At 47.7% G+C, this 23367-nt stretch overlaps 1 protein-coding gene across 3 annotated transcripts in view; it reads left to right on the top strand.

The window, feature by feature from the left end:
• The window catches only part of Ahnak (AHNAK nucleoprotein), an 87482-nt gene that overhangs the window by 12142 nt on the left and 51973 nt on the right, over nucleotides 1-23367 (top strand). Inside the window, exons 5-6 of one of the 3 annotated variants that reach the window (XM_041660907.1) lie at nucleotides 537-12089; nucleotides 13083-18029. The exons of 1 other annotated variant lie outside the window; for it this stretch is intronic. In XM_041660907.1, coding sequence (XP_041516841.1) covers nucleotides 537-12089; nucleotides 13083-17189 — 15660 coding nt within the window. In that variant the 3' untranslated portion in view covers nucleotides 17190-18029. Of the gene's footprint in view, nucleotides 1-536; nucleotides 18030-23367 lie in introns of those variants that run through there. One more of the 3 variants, XM_041660906.1, reaches the window with a different exon arrangement.

Raw genomic sequence — 23367 nt, 5'->3', positions numbered from 1 at the left:
GCCTCTCTACTTTCTGTGCGTGAGAAGATGAGCAGCGCAGGGCTCGTGGGAAAGGCTTCTTTACTCCTCATGGCTTGCTTATGGAATAAACCATGTGTCCTAATTGTGAAAGTATTCCCAAACACAGCCAGGCCTTCAGGCTTCACAAATGCTCCAGTATGCAAAGGCTCTTGGGAGACCTTAACCAAGCAAGTCTGCAAGTTGAGAGTTGAAGGATGAAGGGTCTGTTTGGGATGGGTCCCTGGAACAGGTTGATTTGAAGTACCAGAGTCTCTTCCTGGGAGCACAGTTCAGGAATCTATGACCTTTGCTTTCCAGAATTTTCTTCCAGATAGTTTCTCTTTTCCTCTTGTAATGTGACTGTCAGCCCCTTTCTTCAGTCCCCTGTGTTCTGTCCCAGGAGACTCTCTGGAACTCTGTTATGTTCTGAGCATCTTTGAGAAACAAGCAACCCTGTTGTTGGCTAGGCTGCGGCCAGGCATCTACCAACTCAGGTGGGCTTTGCTGCAACTTCTGCTGGGCCTGTCTTTCTGCAGAGCGGGGATGATGAAGACTACCAGCGCATCTACACCACAAAGATCAAGCCACGACTGAAGTCGGAGGATGGTGTAGAAGGGGACCTTGGGGAGACCCAGAGCCGTACCATCACGGTGACTAAAAGGGTCACAGCCTACACTGTGGATGTGACCGGTCGGGAAGGAGTGAAGGACATCGACATCAGCAGCCCTGAGTTCATGATCAAGATACCAAAGCACGAAGTGACTGAAATCGCCAACAAAGATGTAGAAATCCAGTCTGGGAAGACGGTGATCAGACTGCCCTCAGGATCGGGGGCAGTTTCTCCAACCCCTGGCTCTGCCATGGATATCCGGGCAGGGGCCATTTCTGCTTCAGGACCAGAGCTCGAAGGTGCTGGCCAATCAAAATTCCAGGTCACCGTACCTGGGATAAAGGTGGGAAGCCCCGGCGTCAATGTCAGTGCAAAAGGCTTGGACTTGGGTGGCAAAGGAGGGATCCAAGTTCCAGGGGTGGACATTTCGTCTTCTCTTGGGACTGGCTCAGTAGAGGTACAGGGTCCTTCCCTCCAGAGTGGTGATATTGGGAAAATTAAAATTCCAACCATGAAGATGCCAAAATTTGGTGTCTCAGCAGGCCCGGAGGGTCAGATACCAGAGGCAGGGCTGAGTGTTTCCGCACCTGAGTTCTCTGTGGGGCATAAAAGTGACAAGCCAGGTTTGGCCATTGGTGGGAGCATTCAGGCCCCTCACTTGGAAGTCAGTGCCCCTTCTGTCAATATTGAGGGCCTTGGGGGGAAGCTGAAGGGTCCCCAAATCAGTGGGCCATCACTCGAAAGTGACTTAGGTCTGAAAGGTACCAAGCTGCAGGGGAACATAGGAATGGATGCCTCTGCTTCCAAAATTGAGGGCAGCATCACTGGTCCCAGTGTGGAAGTTGGAACCCCTGATGTCGACATTCATGGGCTAGGAGGCAAACTGAATTTGCCCAAGATGAAAGTCCCTAAATTCTCTGCATCAGGTTCCAAGGGAGAGGGAGTTGGCGTTGATGTTACAGTGCCCACAGGTGAAGTGACCCTTCCTGGGGTCTCTGGGGATGTTAGTCAGCCTGAGATTGCTATTGGTGGGCTAGAAGGGAAGATAAAGGGTACTAAAGTCAAGACACCTGAAATGATTGTCCAGAAACCTAAAATCTCCATGCAGGATGTGGATCTGAGCCTTGGCTCTTGTAAACTGAAAGGCGATATGAAGGTGTCTGCTCCTGAGGTCAAAGGTGATGTTAAAGGCCCTCATGTGGGAGTTAAAGGCCCCAAAGTGGACATAGAGACACCAAACTTAGAGGGGACCTTGACAGGTCCCAAGCTCAGCAGTCCATCTGGAAAAATAGGGGCCTGTAGGATATCTATGGCAGATGTAGACCTAAATGTCGCTGCGCCTAAAGGGAAAGGGGGTGTAGATGTTGTGCTACCCAAAGTAGAAGGGAAAATCAAAGTCCCTGAACTTGATGTCCAAGGCCCCAAAATGGATATTAGTGCCCCAGATGTGGAAGTGCATGGCCCAGAATGGAACTTGAAAACGCCCAAGATGAAGATGCCCAAGTTCAGTGTCCCAGGGGTCAAAGGAGAAGGCCCAGATGTAGATGTGGCTCTACCGAAAGGAGACATCAGTATTTCAGGGCCTAAGGTCAACATAGAAGCCCCAAGTGCCAACATGGAGAGTCTGGGGGGCAAACTTAAAGGTCCTGATATTGATCTTCCTGAAGTGAGTGTCAAGACTCCAAAGGTTTCCATACCTGATGTAGATCTGCACATCAAAGGCGCAAAGGTGAAGGGAGAGTGTGATGTCACAACACCAAAGCTTGAGGGTGACCTGAAAGGCCTCCAAGTGGGTGCTGATGCCCCAGAAGTGAATGTTCATGGCCCAGACCTGAAGATACCCAAGATGAAGATGCCCAAATTCAGTGTGCCAGGGTTCAAAGCAGAGGGCCCAGAAGTGGATGTGAATCTGCCCAAGGCAGATATGGACATTTCTGGGCCTAAGGTGGAGGTCAGTGCTCCAGATGTGAGCATTGAGGGACCAGAAGGGAAACTGAAAGGACCTAAGTTTAAAATGCCTGAAATGAATATCAGAGCTCCAAAGATCTCCATGCCAGATGTGGACTTACACTTAAAAGGCCCCAGTGTAAAGGGAGAATATGATGTCACCGTGCCAAGGCCTGAAGGTGAGATTAAAGTTCCTGATGTTGAACTTAAAAGTGCCAAACTGGACATTGATGCCCCGAATATGGATGTTCAAGGTCCCGAATGGCACATGAAGATGCCAAAGATAAAAATGCCCAAGTTTGGTATGCCAGGCTTCAAGGCAGAGAGTCCAGATGTGGAGGTGAATCTCCCTAAGGCCAACATTGATGTCTCAGGACCCAAGGTAGATGTCAAAGCACCAGATGTGAACATTGAAGGACCTGAAGGAAAACTGAAGGGTCCTAAGCTGAAGACGCCTGAGATGAATATAAAGGCCCCAAAGATCTCCATGCCTGATGTAGATTTGCATATGAAAGGCCCCAAGGTAAAAGGAGAGTATGATGTCACAATGCCAAAGATTGAAGGAGACTTGAAAGGCCCCAAAGTAGATGTCAGTGCTCCAGATGTTGACATTCAGAGTCCTGATTGGAACTTGAAAATGCCAAAGATTAAAATGCCCAAATTTAGCATGCCTAGTCTCAAAGGAGAAGGCCCAGAGTTGGATGTGAACATGCCCAAGGCTGATATGGACATTTCTGTACCAAAACTAGATATTAGTGCTCCAGATTTGAACCTTGAAGGACCGGAAGGGAAGTTGAAAGGCCCCAAGTTTAAGATGCCTGAGATGCATTTCAAGGCTCCAAAGGTGTCTCTACCAGATGTGGACCTGGACCTCAAAGGACCCAAAATGAAAGGAAATCTAGACATGACAGCACCAAAAATAGAGGGAGAGATGAAAGTACCAGATGTGGACATCAAAGGTCCGAAGGTAGATATTAAATCACCAGATGGGGAAGGTCAGGGCCCAGACTGGAGCCTGAAAATGCCAAAGATGAAAATGCCTAAGTTCAGTATGCCTACTCTCAAAGGTGAGGGTCCAGATGTGGATGTGAACCTGCCTAAGGCTGACATTGATGTCTCAGTACCCAAGGTTGACATTGAAGGCCCTGATGTGAGCATTGAAGGACCAGAAGGAAAGTTGAAAGGTCCTAAGTTCAAGATGCCTGAGATGAACATCAAGGCCCCCAAGATTTCCATGCCTGATGTGGACTTAAACTTGAAAGGCCCCAAAGTCAAGGGGGATGTGGATGTGACAGTGCCCAAGCTAGAAGGTGAAATGAAAGTGCCAGATGTGGACATCAAAGGCCCCAAAGTGGACATTGATGCTCCAGATGTGGATGTTCATGGTCCAGACTGGCACCTGAAGATGCCCAAGATGAAAATGCCCAAGTTCAGCATGCCTGGCTTCAAAGCAGAAGGCCCAGAAGTGGATGTGAACCTGCCAAAGGCTGACATTGATATCTCAGGACCCAAGGTGGATGTTGAAGTTCCTGATGTGAGCATTGAAGGGCCAGAAGGAAAGCTGAAAGGCCCCAAGTTTAAGATGCCTGACATGCACTTCAAGGCTCCTAAGATCTCCATGCCTGATGTGGACTTGAATATTAAGGGGCCCAAAGGAAAAGCAGATGTGGATGTATCATTGCCTGATGTAGAAGGTGAAATAAAAGTTCCAGATGTGGATGTTAAAGGGCCCAAAGTTGGCATTGATGCTCCAGACGTTGAAGTTCATGGCCCAGACTGGCACCTTAAGATGCCTAAAATGAAAATGCCCAAGTTCAGTATGCCTGGTTTCAAAGGAGAAGGCCCAGAAGTTGACATCCCTAAGGCCAACATCGATGTCTCAGGACCCAAGGTAGACATTAATGTTCCAGATGTAAATATTGAAGGTCCAGATACAAAACTAAAAGGGCCAAAATTTAAGATGCCAGAAATGAATATAAAGCCTCAGAAGATATCCATGCCAGATGTTAGCTTGAATTTGAAAGGCCCTAAAGTGAAAGGAGACTATGATGTTCCAAAAGTGGGAGGAGAAATGAAAGCTCCTGCTGTTGATATTAAAGGCCCCCAAGTAGATGTACCAGATGTGGATGTTCACGGCCCAGACTGGCACCTGAAGATGCCCAAGGTGAAAATGCCCAAGTTCAGCATGCCTGGCTTCAAAGGAGAGGGCCCTGAAGTGGATGTAAATCTTCAAAAGGCCAACATTGATGTCTCAGGACCCAAAGTGAACATTGATGTTCCAGATGTGAATATTGAAGCTCCAGAAGGGAAACTAAAGGGCCCCAAGTTCAAGATGCCGAGCATGAATATACAGACACACAAAATCTCTATGCCTGATGTTGGTCTTAATCTGAAAGGACCTAAACTGAAAAGTGATGCAGATGTTTCTCTTCCAAAAGTGGAAGGAAATTTGAAAGGTCCTGAAGTTGATGTTAAAGTCCCTAAGGTGGATGTGGATGTTGGTGATATTGATATTGAATGTCCAGAAGGGAAGTTGAAGGGTCCCAAGTTTAAGATGCCTGACATGCACTTCAAGACTCCTAAGATCTCCATGCCTGATGTGGACTTAAACTTGAAAGGCCCCAAAGTCAAGGGGGATGTGGATGTGGCAGTGCCCAAGCTAGAAGGTGAAATGAAAGTGCCAGATGTGGACATCAAAGGACCCAAAGTGGACATCAGTGCTCCAGATGTGGATGTTCATGGGCCAGATTGGCACCTGAAGATGCCCAAGGTGAAAATGCCCAAGTTTAGCATGCCTGGCTTCAAAGCAGAAGGCCCTGAAATGGATGTAGACCTACCCAAGGCTGACATTGATGTCTCAGGGCCAAAGATGGACATTGATGTTCCAGATGTGAATATAGAAGGTCCTGATGCAAAACTGAAAGGCTCCAAATTTAAGATGCCCAAGTTCAATATTAAGGCTCCCAAGATCTCCATGCCAGATGTGGACTTGAATTTGAAGGGGCCCAAACTGAAAGGAGAGATAGATGCTTCTGTGCCAGAAATGGAAGCTGATCTCAGAGGTCCTAAAGTTGATATCAAAGGCCCCAGCGTAGATGTGGAAGTGCCTGATGTTGACCTGGAATGTCCTGAGGCAAAGTTGAAGGGCCCCAAGTTTAAGATGCCTGACATGCACTTCAAGACCCCTAAGATCTCCATGCCTGATGTGGACTTACATTTGAAAGGCCCCAAAGTCAAAGGGGATCTCGACGTGACAGTGCCCAAGCTAGAAGGAGAATTAAAAGGTCCCAGTGTGGATGTGGAAGTACCTGATGTTGACCTGGAATGTCCTGATGCAAAGTTGAAGGGTCCCAAGTTTAAGATGCCTGACATGCACTTCAAGGCCCCTAAGATCTCCATGCCTGATGTGGACTTAAACTTGAAAGGCCCCAAAGTCAAGGGGGATGTGGATGTGACAGTGCCCAAGCTAGAAGGTGAAATGAAAGTGCCAGATGTGGACATCAAAGGACCCAAAGTGGACATCAGTGCTCCAGATGTGGATGTTCATGGGCCAGATTGGCACCTGAAGATGCCCAAGATGAAAATGCCCAAGTTTAGCATGCCTGGCTTCAAAGCAGAAGGCCCTGAAATGGATGTAGACCTACCCAAGGCTGACATTGATATCTCAGGACCCAAGGTGGATGTTGAAGTTCCTGATGTGAGCATTGAAGGGCCAGAAGGAAAGCTGAAAGGCCCCAAGTTTAAGATGCCTGACATGCACTTCAAGGCTCCCAAGATCTCCATGCCTGATGTGGACCTGCACTTGAAAGGCCCTAAGGTCAAAGGGGATATGGATGTGACTGTTCCAAAACTGGAAGGAGATTTGAAAGGCCCCAATGTGAATGTAGAAGTACCTGATGTTGACCTGGAATGTCCTGAGGCAAAGTTGAAGGGCCCCAAGTTTAAGATGCCTGACATGCACTTCAAGACCCCTAAGATCTCCATGCCTGATGTGGACTTACATTTGAAAGGCCCCAAAGTCAAAGGGGATCTCAATGTGACAGTGCCAAAACTAGAAGGAGAATTAAAAGGTCCCAGCGTGGATGTGGAAGCACCTGATGTTGACCTGGAATGTCCTGAGGCAAAGTTGAAGGGTCCCAAGTTTAAGATGCCTGACATGCACTTCAAGACTCCTAAGATCTCCATGCCTGATGTGGACTTAAACTTGAAAGGCCCCAAAGTCAAGGGGGATGTGGACGTGTCCCTGCCCAAAGTGGAAGGTGAAATGAAAGTGCCAGATGTGGACATCAAAGGACCCAAAGTGGACATCAGTGCTCCAGATGTGGATGTTCATGGGCCAGATTGGCACCTGAAGATGCCCAAGATGAAAATGCCCAAGTTCAGCATGCCTGGCTTCAAAGCAGAAGGCCCAGAAGTGGATGTGAACCTGCCAAAGGCTGACATTGATATCTCAGGACCCAAGGTGGACATTGAAGGCCCTGATGTGAGCATTGAAGGGCCAGAAGGAAAGCTGAAAGGCCCCAAGTTTAAGATGCCTGACATGCACTTCAAGGCTCCTAAGATCTCCATGCCTGACGTTGATTTCAACTTAAAGGGTTCTAAAATCAAAGGAGATATTGATGTTTCAGTCCCAAAACTTGAGGGAGACTTAAAGGGTCCAGAACTGGAAGTCAAGGGCCCCAAATTGGATGTCGACATGCCAGAAGTAGCTGTGGAAGGCCCAGAAGGTAAATGGAAAAGTCCTAAATTCAAGATGCCAGACATGCACTTTAAAGCTCCCAAAATCTCCATGCCAGACATTGATCTTCACTTAAAGAGTCCAAAGATAAAGGGTGAGGTTGATGTAGATGTTCCCAAATTGGAAGGAGACCTCAAAGGGCCAAATGTGGACCTAAGTGGACCAGACATTGAGATTGAAGGACCAGAAGGTAAACTGAAGGGTCCTAAGTTCAAGATGCCAGAGATGAACATCAAGGCTCCCAAGATCTCCATGCCTGATTTGCATCTCAAGGGTCCCAAACTAAAGGGTGATGTCGATGTTTCCCTGCCCAAAGTAGAAGGTGACCTCAAGGGCCCTGAAGTTGACATCAAAGGCCCCAAAATGGACATTAATGCTCCAGATGTTGATGTTCATGGTCCAGACTGGCACCTGAAGATGCCCAAGATGAAAATGCCCAAGTTCAGCATGCCTGGCTTCAAGGCAGAAGGCCCAGAAGTGGATGTGAACCTGCCAAAGGCTGACATTGATGTCTCAGGACCCAAGGTGGACATTGAAGGCCCTGATGTGAGCATTGAAGGACCAGAAGGAAAGTTGAAAGGTCCTAAGTTTAAGATGCCTGAGATGAACATCAAAGCCCCCAAGATCTCCATGCCAGACATTGATCTTAACCTGAAAGGCCCCAAAGTGAAGGGTGATGTGGACGTGTCCCTTCCCAAAGTGGAAGGTGAGATTAAAGTTCCTGAAGTTGACATCAAAGGCCCCAAAGTGGACATTGATGCCCCAGATGTGGATGTTCATGGTCCAGACTGGCACCTGAAGATGCCCAAAATAAAAATGCCCAAGTTCAGCATGCCTGGCTTCAAGGGAGAGGGCCCTGAAGTAGATGTGAGCTTGCCGAAGGCTGACATTGATGTCTCAGGACCCAAGGTGGACATTGATGTTCCAGATGTGAATATTGAAGGTCCTGATGCAAAACTGAAGGGTCCTAAGTTCAAGATGCCAGAGATGAACATCAAGGCTCCCAAGATCTCCATGCCTGATTTGCATCTCAAGGGTCCCAAACTAAAGGGAGATGTGGATGTTTCCCTGCCCAACGTAGAAGGTGACCTCAAGGGCCCTGAAGTTGACATCAAAGGCCCCAAAATGGACATTAATGCTCCAGATGTTGATGTTCATGGTCCAGACTGGCACCTGAAGATGCCCAAGGTGAAAATGCCCAAGTTCAGCATGCCTGGCTTCAAATCAGAAGGCCCAGAAGTGGATATAAACTTGCCAAAGGCTGACATTGATGTCTCAGGACCCAAGGTGGACATTGAAGGCCCTGATGTGAGCATTGACGGACCAGAAGGAAAGTTGAAAGGTCCTAAGTTTAAGATGCCTGAGATGAACATCAAAGCCCCCAAGATCTCCATGCCAGACATTGATCTTAACCTGAAAGGCCCCAAAGTGAAGGGTGATGTGGACGTGTCCCTTCCCAAAGTGGAAGGTGAGATTAAAGTTCCTGAAGTTGACATCAAAGGCCCCAAAGTGGACATTGATGCTCCAGATGTGGATGTTCATGGTCCAGACTGGCACCTGAAGATGCCCAAAATAAAAATGCCCAAGTTCAGCATGCCTGGATTCAAGGGAGAAGGTCCTGAGGTAGATGTGAGCCTGCCGAAGGCTGACATTGATGTCTCAGGACCCAAGGTGGACATTGATGTTCCAGATGTGAATATAGAAGGTCCTGATGCAAAACTGAAGGGTCCTAAGTTCAAGATGCCAGAGGTGAACATCAAAGCTCCTAAGATCTCAATGCCAGATTTGGACCTTAACATTAAAGGCCCCAAAGTGAAAGGAGATGTGGATGTTTCACTTCCAAGTTTTGAAGGTGATTTGAAAGGGCCTTCTCTTGACATAAAGGACCCAAAATTAGATCTAAATGCTCCAGATGTTGACATTCATGGTCCTGGGGGCAAATTAAAAGGCCCCAAACTGAAAATGCCTGACATGCATGTCAACATGCCCAAGATCTCTATGCCTGAAATTGACTTGAATTTAAAGGGCTCAAAGCTTAAGGGAGATGTTGATATCTCTGGACCCAAACTGGAGGGTGAAATTAAAACTCCCAAGTTAGATGTGAAGGGCCCAGAAGTGGACATTTCTGCTCCCAAGGTTAATATTGAAGGGAAATCAAAGAAATCTCGTTTTAAGCTCCCTAAATTTAATTTTTCTGGATCCAAAGTTCAGACACCTGACATGGATGTCAAAGTTAAAAAGCCAGATGTTGATGTAACAGCTCCAAAAGTTGACATTAATGCTCCAGAAGTTGAAGTACAAGGCAAAGTGAAAGGATCCAAATTTAAAATGCCTTTCCTGAGTATTTCATCTCCCAAAGTTTCTATGCCTGATGTGGAGCTAAATTTGAAAGGTCCTAAGGTCAAAGGAGACTTAGATGTAGCAGGCCCAAATTTAGAAGGAGACTTTAAAAGCCCTAAAGTGGACATTAAAGCACCAGAGGTTCATATTAATGCACCTGATGTGGACGTTCATGGTCCAGAATGGAATCTGAAGATGCCCAAGATGAAAATGCCCAAGTTCAGTGTGTCTGGCATAAAAGCAGAAGGACCTGATGTGGCTATGGATTTACCAAAAGGAGACATCAATCTAGAAGGTCCCAGTATGAATATCGAGGGCCCAGAACTCAATGTAGAGTGTCCAGAGGGAAGCTTAAAAGGCCCCAAATTTAAGATGCCTGAGATGAACATCAAAGCCCCCAAGATCTCTATGCCTGACATTGACTTAAACCTGAAAGGTCCCAAGGTAAAAGGTGATGTAGATGTATCTCTTCCCAAACTTGAAGGAGATCTTAAAGGGCCAAAAGTTGACATCAAAGGCCCCAAAGTGGACATTGATGCTCCAGATGTGGATGTTCATGGACCAGATTTGCACCTGAAGATGCCCAAAGTGAAAATGCCCAAGTTCAGCATGCCTGGATTCAAGGGAGAGGGCCCTGAAGTGGATGTTAATTTGCCCAAAGCTGACATTGATGTCTCAGGACCCAAGGTGGACATTGATGTTCCAGATGTGAATATTGAAGGTCCTGATGCAAAACTGAAGGGTCCTAAGTTCAAGATGCCAGATTTGAACATCAAGGCTCCCAAGATCTCCATGCCTGACATTGATCTGAATCTTAAAGGCCCCAAATTGAAGGGTGATGTGGATGTGTCCTTGCCCAAAGTAGAAGGTGACCTCAAGTGTCCAGAGGTGGATATTACTGGCCCTAAAGTGAACATTGACATTCCTGAAGTTAGCATTGAAGGTCCAGAGGGCAAACTGAAAGGCCCCAAGTTTAAGATGCCCGAGATGAACATCAAAGCCCCCAAGATCTCCATGCCAGACATTGATCTTAACCTGAAAGGCCCTAAAGTGAAGGGTGATGTGGACGTGTCCCTTCCCAAAGTGGAAGGTGAGATTAAAGTTCCTGAAGTTGACATCAAAGGCCCCAAAGTGGACATTGATGCCCCAGATGTGGATGTTCATGGTCCAGACTGGCACCTGAAGATGCCCAAGATGAAAATGCCCAAGTTCAGCATGCCTGGATTCAAGGGAGAAGGTCCTGAGGTAGATGTGAGCCTGCCGAAGGCTGACATTGATGTCTCAGGACCCAAGGTAGACATTGATGTTCCAGATGTGAATATTGAAGGTCCTGATGCAAAACTGAGGGGTCCTAAGTTCAAGATGCCAGAGATGAACATCAAGGCTCCCAAGATCTCCATGCCTGATTTGCATCTCAAGGGTCCCAAACTAAAGGGAGATGTGGATGTTTCCCTGCCCAACGTAGAAGGTGACCTCAAGGGCCCTGAAGTTGACATCAAAGGCCCCAAAATGGACATTAATGCTCCAGATGTTGATGTTCATGGTCCAGACTGGCACCTGAAGATGCCCAAGGTGAAAATGCCCAAGTTCAGCATGCCTGGCTTCAAGGCAGAAGGCCCAGAAGTGGATGTGAACTTGCCGAAGGCTGACATTGATGTCTCAGGACCCAAGGTGGACATTGAAGGCCCTGATGTGAGCATTGAAGGACCAGAAGGAAAGTTGAAAGGTCCTAAGTTTAAGATGCCTGAGATGAACATCAAAGCCCCCAAGATCTCCATGCCAGACATTGATCTTAACCTGAAAGGCCCTAAAGTGAAGGGTGATGTGGACGTGTCCCTTCCCAAAGTGGAAGGTGAGATTAAAGTTCCTGAAGTTGACATCAAAGGCCCCAACGTGGACATCAATGCTCCAGATGTAGATGTTCGTGGTCCAGACTGGCACCTGAAGATGCCCAAAATAAAAATGCCCAAGTTCAGCATGCCTGGCTTCAAGGGAGAGGGTCCTGAAGTAGATGTGAACCTGCCAAAATCTGACATTGATGTCTCAGGACCCAAGGTGGACATTGATGTTCCAGATGTGAATATTGAAGGTCCTGATGCAAAACTGAAGGGTCCTAAGTTCAAGATGCCAGAGATGAACATCAAGGCTCCCAAGATCTCCATGCCTGATTTGCATCTCAAGGGTCCCAAACTAAAGGGAGATGTGGATGTTTCCCTGCCCAACGTAGAAGGTGACCTCAAGGGCCCTGAAGTTGACATCAAAGGCCCCAAAATGGACATTAATGCTCCAGATGTTGATGTTCATGGTCCAGACTGGCACCTGAAGATGCCCAAGGTGAAAATGCCCAAGTTCAGCATGCCTGGTTTCAAGGGAGAGGGCCCTGAAGTAGATGTGAACCTTCCTAAAGCTGACATTGATGTCTCAGGAGCCAAGGTAGACATCGACACTCCTGACATTGACATTCATGGTCCAGAAGGGAAGCTGAAGGGCCCCAAGTTCAAAATGCCTGACCTTCACCTCAAGGCACCCAAGATCTCAATGCCAGAAGTTGACTTGAACCTGAAAGGGCCAAAGGTGAAGAGTGATGTAGATGTTTCTCTGCCCAAAGTGGAAGGAGAGATTAAAGTTCCTGAAGTTGACATCAAAGGCCCCAAAGTGGACATCAATGCTCCAGATGTTGATGTTCACGGTCCAGACTGGCACCTGAAGATGCCCAAGGTGAAAATGCCCAAGTTCAGCATGCCTGGCTTCAAGGGAGAGGGCCCTGAAGTGGATGTGAAGCTGCCGAAGGCTGACATTGATGTCTCAGGACCCAAGGTAGACATTGATGTTCCAGATGTGAATATTGAAGGTCCTGATGCAAAACTGAAGGGTCCCAAGTTCAAGATGCCAGAGATGAACATCAAGGCTCCCAAGATCTCCATGCCTGACCTTGATTTGCACTTGAAAGGGCCTAAACTGAAGGGAGATGTGGATGCTTCCTTGCCTAAAATGGAAGGTGAACTAAAAGGCCCTGCTATTGATATAAAGGGTCCCAGTGTGGATATCGATACTCCTGACATCAATATTGATGGTCCAGAAGGGAAATTAAAGGGTCCCAAATTTAAAATACCAGATATGCACATCAAAGCTCCCAAGATTTCCATGCCTGACTTTGACTTAAACCTTAAAGGACCCAAGGTAAAAGGAGATGTGGACCTTGCACTACCTAAGATGGAAGGTGATCTCAAAGGGCCAGAGATAGACATTGAGGGTCCTGAAGGAAAGCTCAAAGGTCCCAAATTTAAGATGCCAGATGTCCATTTTAAGACCCCTCAAATTTCAATGAGTGACATTGATTTGAACATGAAAGGACCTAAAATAAGGGGAGATTTGGACATAGAAGGGGATTTGAAAGGTCCCAAACTGGATGTCAAAGGCCCTAAACTGGACATTGACACTCCTGACATTGACATTCATGGTCCAGAAGGGAAGCTGAAGGGCCCCAAGTTCAAAATGCCTGATCTCCACCTCAAGGCACCCAAGATCTCAATGCCAGAAGTTGACTTGAACCTGAAAGGGCCGAAGGTGAAGGGTGATGTAGATGTTTCTCTGCCCAAAGTGGAAGGAGACCTCAAAGGCCCTGAAGTTGACATCAAAGGTCCCAAAGTGGACATCAGTGCTCCAGATGTGGACGTTCATGGTCCAGACTGGCACCTGAAGATGCCCAAGGTGAAAATGCCCAAGTTCAGCATGCCTGGCTTCAAGGGAGAGGGCCCTGAAGTGGATGTGAACCTGCCAAAGGCTGACATTGATGTCTCAGGACCCAAGGTGGACATTGATGTTCCAGATGTGAATATTGAAGGTCCTGATGCAAAACTGAAGGGTCCTAAGTTCAAGATGCCAGAGATGAACATCAAGGCTCCCAAGATCTCCATGCCTGATTTGCATCTCAAGGGTCCCAAACTAAAGGGAGATGTGGATGTTTCCCTGCCCAAAGTAGAAGGTGACCTCAAGGGCCCGGAAATTGATATCAAAGGACCTAATGTAGACATTGATGTTCCAGATGTAAATATTGAAGGTCCTGATGCAAAACTGAAGGGATCTAAGTTCAAAATGCCAGAGATTAACATCAAAGCCCCCAAGATCTCCATGCCAGACATTGATCTTAACCTGAAAGGCCCTAAAGTGAAGGGCGATGTGGACGTGTCCCTGCCCAAAGTGGAAGGTGAGATTAAAGTTCCTGAAGTTGACATCAAAGGCCCCAAAGTGGACATCAATGCTCCAGATGTGGATGTTCATGGTCCAGACTGGCACCTGAAGATGCCCAAGGTGAAAATGCCCAAGTTCAGCATGCCTGGCTTCAAGGGAGAAGGCCCTGAAGTAGATGTGAGCCTGCCGAAGGCTGACATTGATGTCTCAGGACCCAAGGTGGACATTGATGTTCCAGATGTGAATATTGAAGGTCCTGATGCAAAATTGAAGGGTCCTAAATTCAAGATGCCGGAGATTAGCATCAAGGCTCCAAAGGTATCTATGCCTGATGTGGATCTGGAGTTAAAAGGACCCAAAGTAAAAGGAGACTTTGACGTGTCTGTTCCCACGATTGAAGGTAGTCTCAAAGGACCTGAAGTAGACCTGAAAGGTCCAAGTCTAGATTTTGAAGGCCCTGATGCTAAACTCAGTGGCCCTAACTTGAAGATGCCATCACTGGATGTATCTGCTCCTAAAATAACTGGACCTGATGTTAATGTGCACCTCAAGACACCAAAAATTGGTGTTTCTGGGCCTAAGTTAGGAGGTGGTGAAGTGGACCTTAAAGGACCCAAAGTTGATTTAGAAACTCCAAGTTTAGACGTCCGCATGGAGAGCCCAGATATTAATATCGAGGGTCCAGATGTTAAAGTTCCAAAGTTTAAGAAACCCAAGTTTGGATTTGGTGCAAAAAGCGCTAAAGCTGACATCAAGACACCCTCAGTTGATGTGACTGTCCCTGAAGCAGAGCTGAGTGTTGAGACCCCTGATGTAAGCCTTGGTGGAAAGGGCAAGAAAAGCAAGTTTAAAATGCCTAAAATTCACATGAGTGGCCCTAAAGTTAAGGCCAAAAAGCAAGGATTTGATTTGAACGTTCCTGGAGGTGAGATTGATGCCAGTCTGAAGGGTCCTGATGTGGATATCGGTGTTGCAGGGCCTGATGCTGCACTCAAAGTTGATGTAAAGTCTCCAAAAGCCAAGAAAACCATGTTTGGGAAAATGTACTTCCCAGATGTAGAATTTGACATCAAGTCACCTAAATTTAAAGCAGAGGCTTCCCTACCCAGCCCTAAGTTGGAGGGTGACATCAAGGTACCAGATCTGGACATTTCTTCACCAGGGGTTAATGTGGAAGCTCCTGACATCCATGTGAAGGCTCCCAAGTTCAAGGTGCCAGGTGTGGATGTCTCAGGGCCAAAGTTAGAGGGCAACTTGAAAGGTCCTAAGGTGCAGGCAAACTTGGAGACACCTAACATCAACATCAAAGGCTCTGATGCCAAAATCAAAGCACCCTCATTCAGTGTGTCTGCTCCTCAAGTCTCCATACCTGATGTGAATGTTAAGTTGACAGGACCAAAGATAAAGGGTGATGCCCCCAGTGTGGGTCTGGAAGGACCTGATGTCGATTTGCAAGGTCCAGAAGGAAAAATCAAGTTCCCCAAGTTTTCACTGCCCAAGATCAGTGCCCCTGGTCTTGAAGGAAGCTTGAGCACATCAGATGTTAAGTTTGAAGGGCCTGATATATCTCTTAAAGGCCCAGGAGTAGACTTGCCTTCGGTGGACCTCTCTATGCCAAAAATTTCTGGGCCTGATGTTGACCTGAACTTGAAAGGACCAAGTCTGAAGGGAGACCTGGATGCATCCAGTCCCAGCATGAAGCTGCACGCCCCAGGTCTTGACCTCAAAGGTGTTGGTGGAAAAGTACAGATAGGAGGAGATGGTGTGAAAGTCCCGGGGATTGATGCCACAGCAGCCCTTAATGTGGGGGCACCTGATGTGACCCTGAAGGGACCAAGCCTACAGGGAGATTTGACCATGTCTGGGGACATCAAGTGCCCTAAACTATCTGCGGGCGCCCCGGATCTCAGCTTGGAGGCCTCAGAAGGTAGCGTCAAATTTCCCCACATGAAGCTGCCTCAGTTTGGCATCTCTGCTCCAGGGTCCGACTTGGACGTTAACATCAAGGGGCCACAAGTTTGTGGAGAACTGAAGGGGCCAGGGATGGATGTGAACCTGAAGGGGCCCCAGATCTCAGCACCAAACATGGACTTTAACTTGGAAGGACCAAAAGTGAAGGGGAGCCTTGGGGCCACTGGAGAACTGAAAGGCCCAGCAGTTGGGGGAAGCCTTCCAGGTGTCAGTGTTCAGGGCCTAGAAGGAAATCTCCAAATGCCTGGATTTAAGGCTTCTGGATGCGATGTGCAACTCCCAACGGGGCAGCTTTCTGGTCCTGAAATTAAAGGAGATCTGAAAGGTTCAGGAATAGGTCTCCATGGGGCTGTCCCTGATATCAGTGTCAAGGGGCCTTCCTTTAACATGGCATCTCCAGAGTCAGATTTTGGTGTCAGCTTGAAGGGCCCCAAAGTCAAAGGAGGTGTAGATGTTTCAGGGGGTGTCACTGTCCCAGATATCAACCTGGGTGAAGGGCATATGAATGTCAAAGACTCTGGGGTTGAGTGGAAGGGACCCCAAGTCTCCTCCTCTCTAAACCTGGATACATCTAAACTTGCTGGGAACCTTCATTTCTCAGGACCAAAGATAGAAGGAGGCATGAAAGGAGGCCAGACTGGACTCCAGGGTCCAGGGCTGAGTGTGTCTGGGCCTCAAGGTCACTTGGAAAGTGGATCTGGAAAAGTAACATTCCCCAAGATGAAGATCCCCAAATTTGCCTTCTCTGGCCGCGAGCTTGTTGGCAGAGAAGTAGGGGTGGATGTCAACTTCCCTAAAGTAGAGGCCAATGTGCAGGCTGGTGCAGGAGAAGACGAATGGGAAGAGTCAGAAGTAAAACTTAAAAAATCCAAAATCAAAATGCCCAAGTTTAACTTTTCCAAACCTAAAGGGAAAGGTGGTGCCACCGGCTCACCAGAAGCATCCATTTCTGGGTCCAAAGGGGACCTGAAGAGCTCAAAGGCCAGCTTGGGCTCTCTGGAAGGAGAAGCAGATGCTGAAGCATCGTCACCAAAAGGCAAATTCTCGCTGTTTAAAAGTAAGAAGCCAAGACACCGCTCCAACTCCTTCAGCGATGAGAGGGAGTTCTCGGCGCCTTCCACCCCAACCGGGACTTTGGAGTATGCAGGTGGAGAAGTTAAAAGCAAACACGGGAAGCTGAAATTTGGTACCTTCGGTGGGTTGGGGTCAAAGAGCAAAGGTCATTATGAGGTGACTGGGAGTGATGATGAGGCAGCCAAGTTACAGGGGAGTGGAGTGTCTTTGGCCTCAAAGAAGTCCCGACTGTCTTCCTCTTCTAGCAACGACAGTGGGACGAAGGTTGGCATCCAGCTTCCTGAGGTAGAACTCTCAATTTCCACAAAGAAAGAGTAGTGGGCCTTGTATGTGTGTACATATATATAAATACATCAGCCTTGGGTGTGTTTGTATATAAACTCCAAAGAGAAACACCCCAACAGCCTCAGCAATAATGCAAAGATCTTGCCTCTCCCAGTGGCAAGTGCTGACAAACCGAGTGCCTCTAGGCTCCTGGGACTCTGCAGCTAGGTAAAGAGTTCTAAATTCATCTGGCCCGTGTGCGAAGTCAACAGTATTTGCCTTAAGATTTTAGTTTTTTTGGTTTCTTCTTCATATTTTTTTTTTGCATTGAACGCTGAGAGCTCGTGTTTACTAAGCAAGCTTTTGTGTTTACCCTTATTTTTACTGAACATTGTTAGTACCTGGGTAATGGAAACCCACTTTCTTTTCATTGTAATGACTTTGGGGGCTTTTGTGAGTAAGGGAAGGTGGGATAAAAGGTGGCAGAGGGGTCTAGGTCGTCATTGCTCTGAAGGTTGGATATGTACAAATAGCAACACCCTGGTATGGCTCAGAGGAGGTGGCAGCCAGGAGGTGGGTGTTTCTCAATTCTCTGTAGCATGACTTTTAATCCCTAGGTGTGTTAGTCCCAGCCTAGTTTGGTGCTCAAGGTGAGAGGGGGATTTAAATCTGTCTGCAAATTGTCCAACCTGCCAGGTCAGTGTGAGGGGCTTCCATTCTGGGTTTGGTAAGAAAGTGTTCATTCGTGACTGCCGTGTTCTGAGAAAAGTTCTGATTCCTTTTAACAAATGTCATCATGATTAAGGAAATGTCTGGCACTTTAATGGAAAATTAATTGAGAATGTAAGAAAGTTGATGCTGTACAAGGCAAATAAAACCGTTCATTAACCCTGATATAGCCTGCTCTTGCATTCTTTGTTGAGGGAATGAAGCTAAGGGAGGCCACACACACAGCCCTCAATTTGGACTTGATCCACTCCGTGGCATTGCTGGTTTTGCTGGTGGCTTCAAGGCATGGCCTCTGCAGAGGCACCAGAAGGAAGTCTTTGCTTTTTGATTCTCACGGGAGACTGGCTGTATCACTGCCGAGCAATCAAGAGTGGCTAGTGGTCATAACTCACTACAGAATACTTACCTTAGCATGAGCAAGACCTTAAAAGGGCGAGGGGGCAGGGCTGAGGATGTAATTCAGTTAATAGAGTGCGTGGCTGTTATGCATGAGAACCTGGGTTCAGTCCCCAGAAACTCCTAAGACCCAGCGTACTGGTTCATAGCTGCAATCGCAGTGCACGGAGTTGGAGGCAGAGGGATCCTTCCTTCCTTCCTTCCTTCCTTCCTTCCTTCCTTCCTTCCTTTTGTATTTTTGAGACAGGCATTTGTGTTTTGAGACACTGTAGCCAAGTATCTGAGGCTGTCTTGGAACTCACTGAGCAGAATTTCTGTCTCAGCATCTTGGATGTTGGGGCTACAAGTGTGAGCTATCACATCCAGAGATGGGGTCTACCCATCTACACTGTTGGGAAGAAACAACTGGGATATGGGAAAGGTTCCCTGGGCAGAATTACCCAAACTGTCCAATTGTACACCAGTTCATTTATTTTTAGTTTGGGGAAGGGGATGTGTAGAGTAGTGTGGTGTGGAATGTCCACTTGTTCAGTAAATACTTTTTGAGCACATGGCTAGACACTGTCCAAGGCCAGTGTTTTCAAAATCCTCCTCTACTGACCAAATCATATGATGTGTGTAAAAATCCAGAATGCTTGAAACTCTGAAAAGTGGGTGGGCTTAGGGGAAGTGACTCATCTAGTGGAGATGATAAGGCTCTTATCATCTAGGTGATAGCTAATTGGCTGGGACAGTTTGGAGTCCTGGGTAGGATGGGTAGGTAGTAACTCATCACTCGACCTTAAGGAACCACTCAGGAGTTTTCCATCAGGCTCGGGCTGGAGGCAGTGACTAAAGAATGGGGGGGTGGTGGGGTCTCCATCTTGCAAGGGCCATCACCACAGAAGGAGCAGCAGGAAAGGAGACATAAAGGGTTGGAGGGGAACCTTGGTCCTGCTTCTTCCTCTGGACGGCTGGGATCACAGCCCTGTACGCTGCCTCTCTGGTGTAGGCAGTGCTGGGGCTTGAACTCATTATGAACCTCCAGTAGGTTAGGCTGACACCGCCCAATGTGCTACATCCCCAGATGTGATAATTGCATTCAGAGTTAACTCTACAGTAAAAAAGGGCAGTTTGGACTGGTGAAATGGCTCAGTTGGTAACCGGTTGTTGCCAAGCCTGACGACCTGAGTTTAATCCCTGGGACTCACATGGTAACAGGAGAGAACTGACTCCTGCAGGTTGTTTTCTAACTTCCACAAGCGCGCGCACGCACACAAACACACACACACACACACACACACACACACACACACACACACACAATGTAAGAAGGGGGGTTAAGTTTAAAAAAGGGAAAAGAAAAGACAATTTCCTTGGGGTAACACAGAATTTTCTCATTTCCAAAGGGACTGGAAGATATCGCAGTGTTCCCAAGATCCTCAAAAGAGTACTAACCTGGGAATCACTGGGGTTAGTCTCCCATGTTGGGTACACTAGGGTCCATTGTGAGCCTCTCTTTACTTCCTGGTAATGTGGACAAGGCATTAGAACTTCCAGTTCTGGCCAGTTCCCACAGTCCATGATCTCTTCGGAAGCAGGCTGGAGAGTTAGGTGGATGGGACATTTTGGGTGAAAAGAAAGGTATGGTTGTAATACTGAGTAATGATTTTCCTTGTGGCAGGAAATTGTCTGAAATTTTTTTTGAGCAGAAGTGTCAATGTTGAAATGCAGCTAAGTCTCCAGCCTCCCAGACCAAAGTGGGAGCCCCCAGCAGGACTTGCACGAGGCTCATGCACACATCCCGTTTCAGAAGGCCACCTAAACCGTGAAGTTAGGAAATGCAAGCCAGGAGACTCAGCTAAGCATGCAGCTGAAGGTGCTGCTTCTTCCTCTCTCCTTCCTCTCGCCATCAAACACCCTCTCTCCCCCAGGGTCTCACTACATAGTGCTGACTGGCCCAGAGCTGTTCCTTATGATCACAACAGGTGATGCATTTCAGGGGGTGGTGGGAGGACACTCGCAGAAGTAAGGTTGGGTGCGTTTTAGCTCATCCTTCAGAAGGCACATGAGTGTGCTAGCTCCATTTAAGTAGGAGCTTGCCAGACATCTTCCTTGTAATCTTGCCACGTTTTCTCCTCCAGAATTAACAAGTAAATCTAAGTTTTCAAGCCAGAAGTCCGTGTTTGGGCAAGCTTATTTCTCAAGTGTGCTCTAAAGGCTGGTGGCATGCTTGGCCTTGGCATGGTCTCTGGTTGGGGATTTAGAAAATGGGGCTCTGGCCTAGGGCTCTGCCGCACACAGCAGCTTTCTGTCTCTCCTCACGAGGACAAAGAATTCTGTGCATGAATGCTTGCCTCAGAGCTGGAATACCATGAGCTGTTTACCAGCCTCTGAACCGCCCCGTGGCGTCAGGCAGCTTCAAGGGCCTCCTGAGGCTGAATGCTCCTTGCAGAGTAGCAGCCTTGTGCCCCAGCAAATGTGTGGGGGACGTTTTGCTGAGGAGGGTGGTTTCAGTTCCCCATAAATGCCTCTGGTTTTTTTCCACAACAAGTTTGAGGTCTGGCAGGCGGTGGAAGACTTTCCAGTAGGAGGGCTGAGATGGGAAAGGGTTACAGATGGAGAATCCTTCTTCTTCTTTTTTCTCTCTTTGGACAGACAGGTCCTTCTAGTGCACAGCGTGCTTTATCTCAGAACATCTCACCCTGTGTTCTCGGCTCCACCCAGGAAAGCAGGCACGACCCACTCCATCGCACAGTCCGGAGAGGCGAGGCTTTCATTTGTGAACACAGCAGTGTGAACTCAGCTCAGAGCCTGGAAGGGGTGACCCTGCCTAGGGAATTCAAAGCTTTTAGACTTTAGAAGCAAATTGCTTTTCTTTCCTATGATAGTTTCCTAAAGGAAGGGGGCTTAATTTTGAGGAGGGGGTCATGAAGAAACACGAAGTGTCTCTGGAAATCTCTTGGATCTTACACATTTTCTCATCTCTGAAAGTATTAAGGTACTACTAATAAAAACTAGAGCCAAGAATGATGGACCACGCCTTTAACCCCAGCACCAGGCAGGTTGAGCTCTCTGATCAAGGCCAGCCTGGTTTACACAGTGGGCTCTAGGTGAGCCAAGGCTACGGGGTGAGACCTTGTCTCAAAACAAAGAAAATAAATAACAAAACCCAAATAACTGGGGCTGGAAAGGTGACTCAGTAGTTAGGAACATCCACTGCTCTTGCAGGTGACCTAGTTCAGCACCCGTATGGCCGTCTGTCACCACCCGTCATTCCAGTTCCTGGGGATCTGACACCCTTCAGCCTTCCCGAGACGCATGCATTTATACAATGCACACACACTCATGAAGGTTCACAGACATATACATAAGTCAAAACTTTAAATCCTGAATCCTGGGGCTAGAGAGATGGCTCGGTGGTTAAGGGCACTTGCTACTTCTCTGGAGGAGCTGGGTTTAGCTCCTAGCACCCACAAGTCAGGTCACAACGATCCAAAACTCTAGTTCCAGAGGATCTGAAACCTGTTCTGACCTCGTATGGCACTGGACACACATGTGGTATATATACGTGTATTCAAGCAATACACTCACACACATTAGAGAAATTTTAAAAACCAGCTATCAAATGCCAGGCAGTGTGGCACGCACCTGCAATCCCAACACTCTGGAGGCAGAGGCAGGTGATCTCTGAGTTTGAGGTTAGCTCCAGGACAACCAGAGTGACACAGAAAAACCCTGTCTCGGGAGAAAAAAGCTGTCAGTTCTGTGGGTTCCTATCTCTAGGACCCTGGGTAACCCATCAAAACTCTGTGTCAAGAGGCTGGGGATATAACTTGTTGGTAGAGTTCTTGCTTGCCATGCTCAATCCTCAGGACCCAGGTTAGGAGAGGTTGTGTCTATAAGTTGGAAAGAAGGGAATGGTGTGGTATTTCTCTTACAGCATTGTGAGAATGATTGTGAAATAACATACATATTTTCTTCCTAAAACTCCAGCTTCTGTTGCATGAAAAATTAACATACGGCGTGCTCGGGATATAGTAAATATTGCATGAGCTATTCCTATGAACTGCTTGCTAACTCTGTGTTAAGTTATGTTACACACAACTCCATGAGGTGGGTACTAATTTTGTGCTGAATAGACAGGTTCAGACATTCTCACTGGAGTATATTCTGAGAAGCCCCATGAATTTATCAGCGTGTTGTTTCTACGACCAGGAAAGCTGGGTTAGTAAACCGTGTTCCAAGGCTTGGACCAGAGCTGGGGGAGGTTTTCCTAGCAGGGAGGCAGCAGGAGTGAAAGCGAGGAGTGAAGGAGGGAGGCTCAGCAGGGCGAGGCTAGGAGGAGCAACAGGAAGGGTGGGAACTCGGAAATCTGAGGCCCCAGCGGCACGCGTGTCAGGATCAGCCCTAGAAGGCAAAGACTGAGCAGTGAGGCCTTGACCCAGGCTTGGCCTCCTGGGAAGCTGTCAGTCTCTTCCTTAGGCCTCCTACCCGGTGCTAGTCCCAGTCTTTCCTTCTATCCAGCTTTCACTCTTCCGTGGTACTAATGAGCAAGAGACTACAAGGGACCTGAATGTATTAGTTAGCCCCGCCCTCTGGTTCCCAGATCCCCGCACCCGCCCTTGAGGATGGAGCATTGCTCTGGCCAATCTGGGGCCCTGGGAGGCTGAGCCCCGGTTCTGGGGGAGGGTCTGGAAGGGGGGGCTTGCACACAGGGATTGGGAAGAGGAGAGAGTTGCCCCCAAGCGTGGTGTTTCACCGCATATCTCTGCACCTGCCATGCTTGCCGGACTCCAGAATGAGAATCAGCCAACACACTGCAGTATGAGCAGGGTCTCCTTGCTTCCTGAGTGGGATGGGACAGTTCCACCTACCATGGGTTCCACGGCCCGAGGGTAAAAACCTAGACACCTAAAAACTCTTCATTCCACAGACTATAACCTAGAACTAGGAAACAAGTAAAAATCCAAGGGGGAAGCCAGGACAAGAATGGATTAGTAAAAACCAGGATGATTGGGAAGAACCAAGACAGGGTGAGGAGTGTAGAGAAGGAAGACGAGAAAAAGGAAGAAGAGGGTTAAGGGTGTGACTCAGCGGTCTACTGTGTGCAAACATTGGCTTTATT

This window comes from Microtus oregoni, unplaced genomic scaffold (assembly GCF_018167655.1).
Source record: "Microtus oregoni isolate MIOR12 unplaced genomic scaffold, Mior012 000012F_ref0000307, whole genome shotgun sequence".
NCBI classification, from domain to species: domain Eukaryota; kingdom Metazoa; phylum Chordata; class Mammalia; order Rodentia; family Cricetidae; genus Microtus; species Microtus oregoni.
The sequence above is the reverse complement of the archived record's forward strand: the minus strand, read 5'-3'. Positions and strand labels throughout refer to the sequence as shown.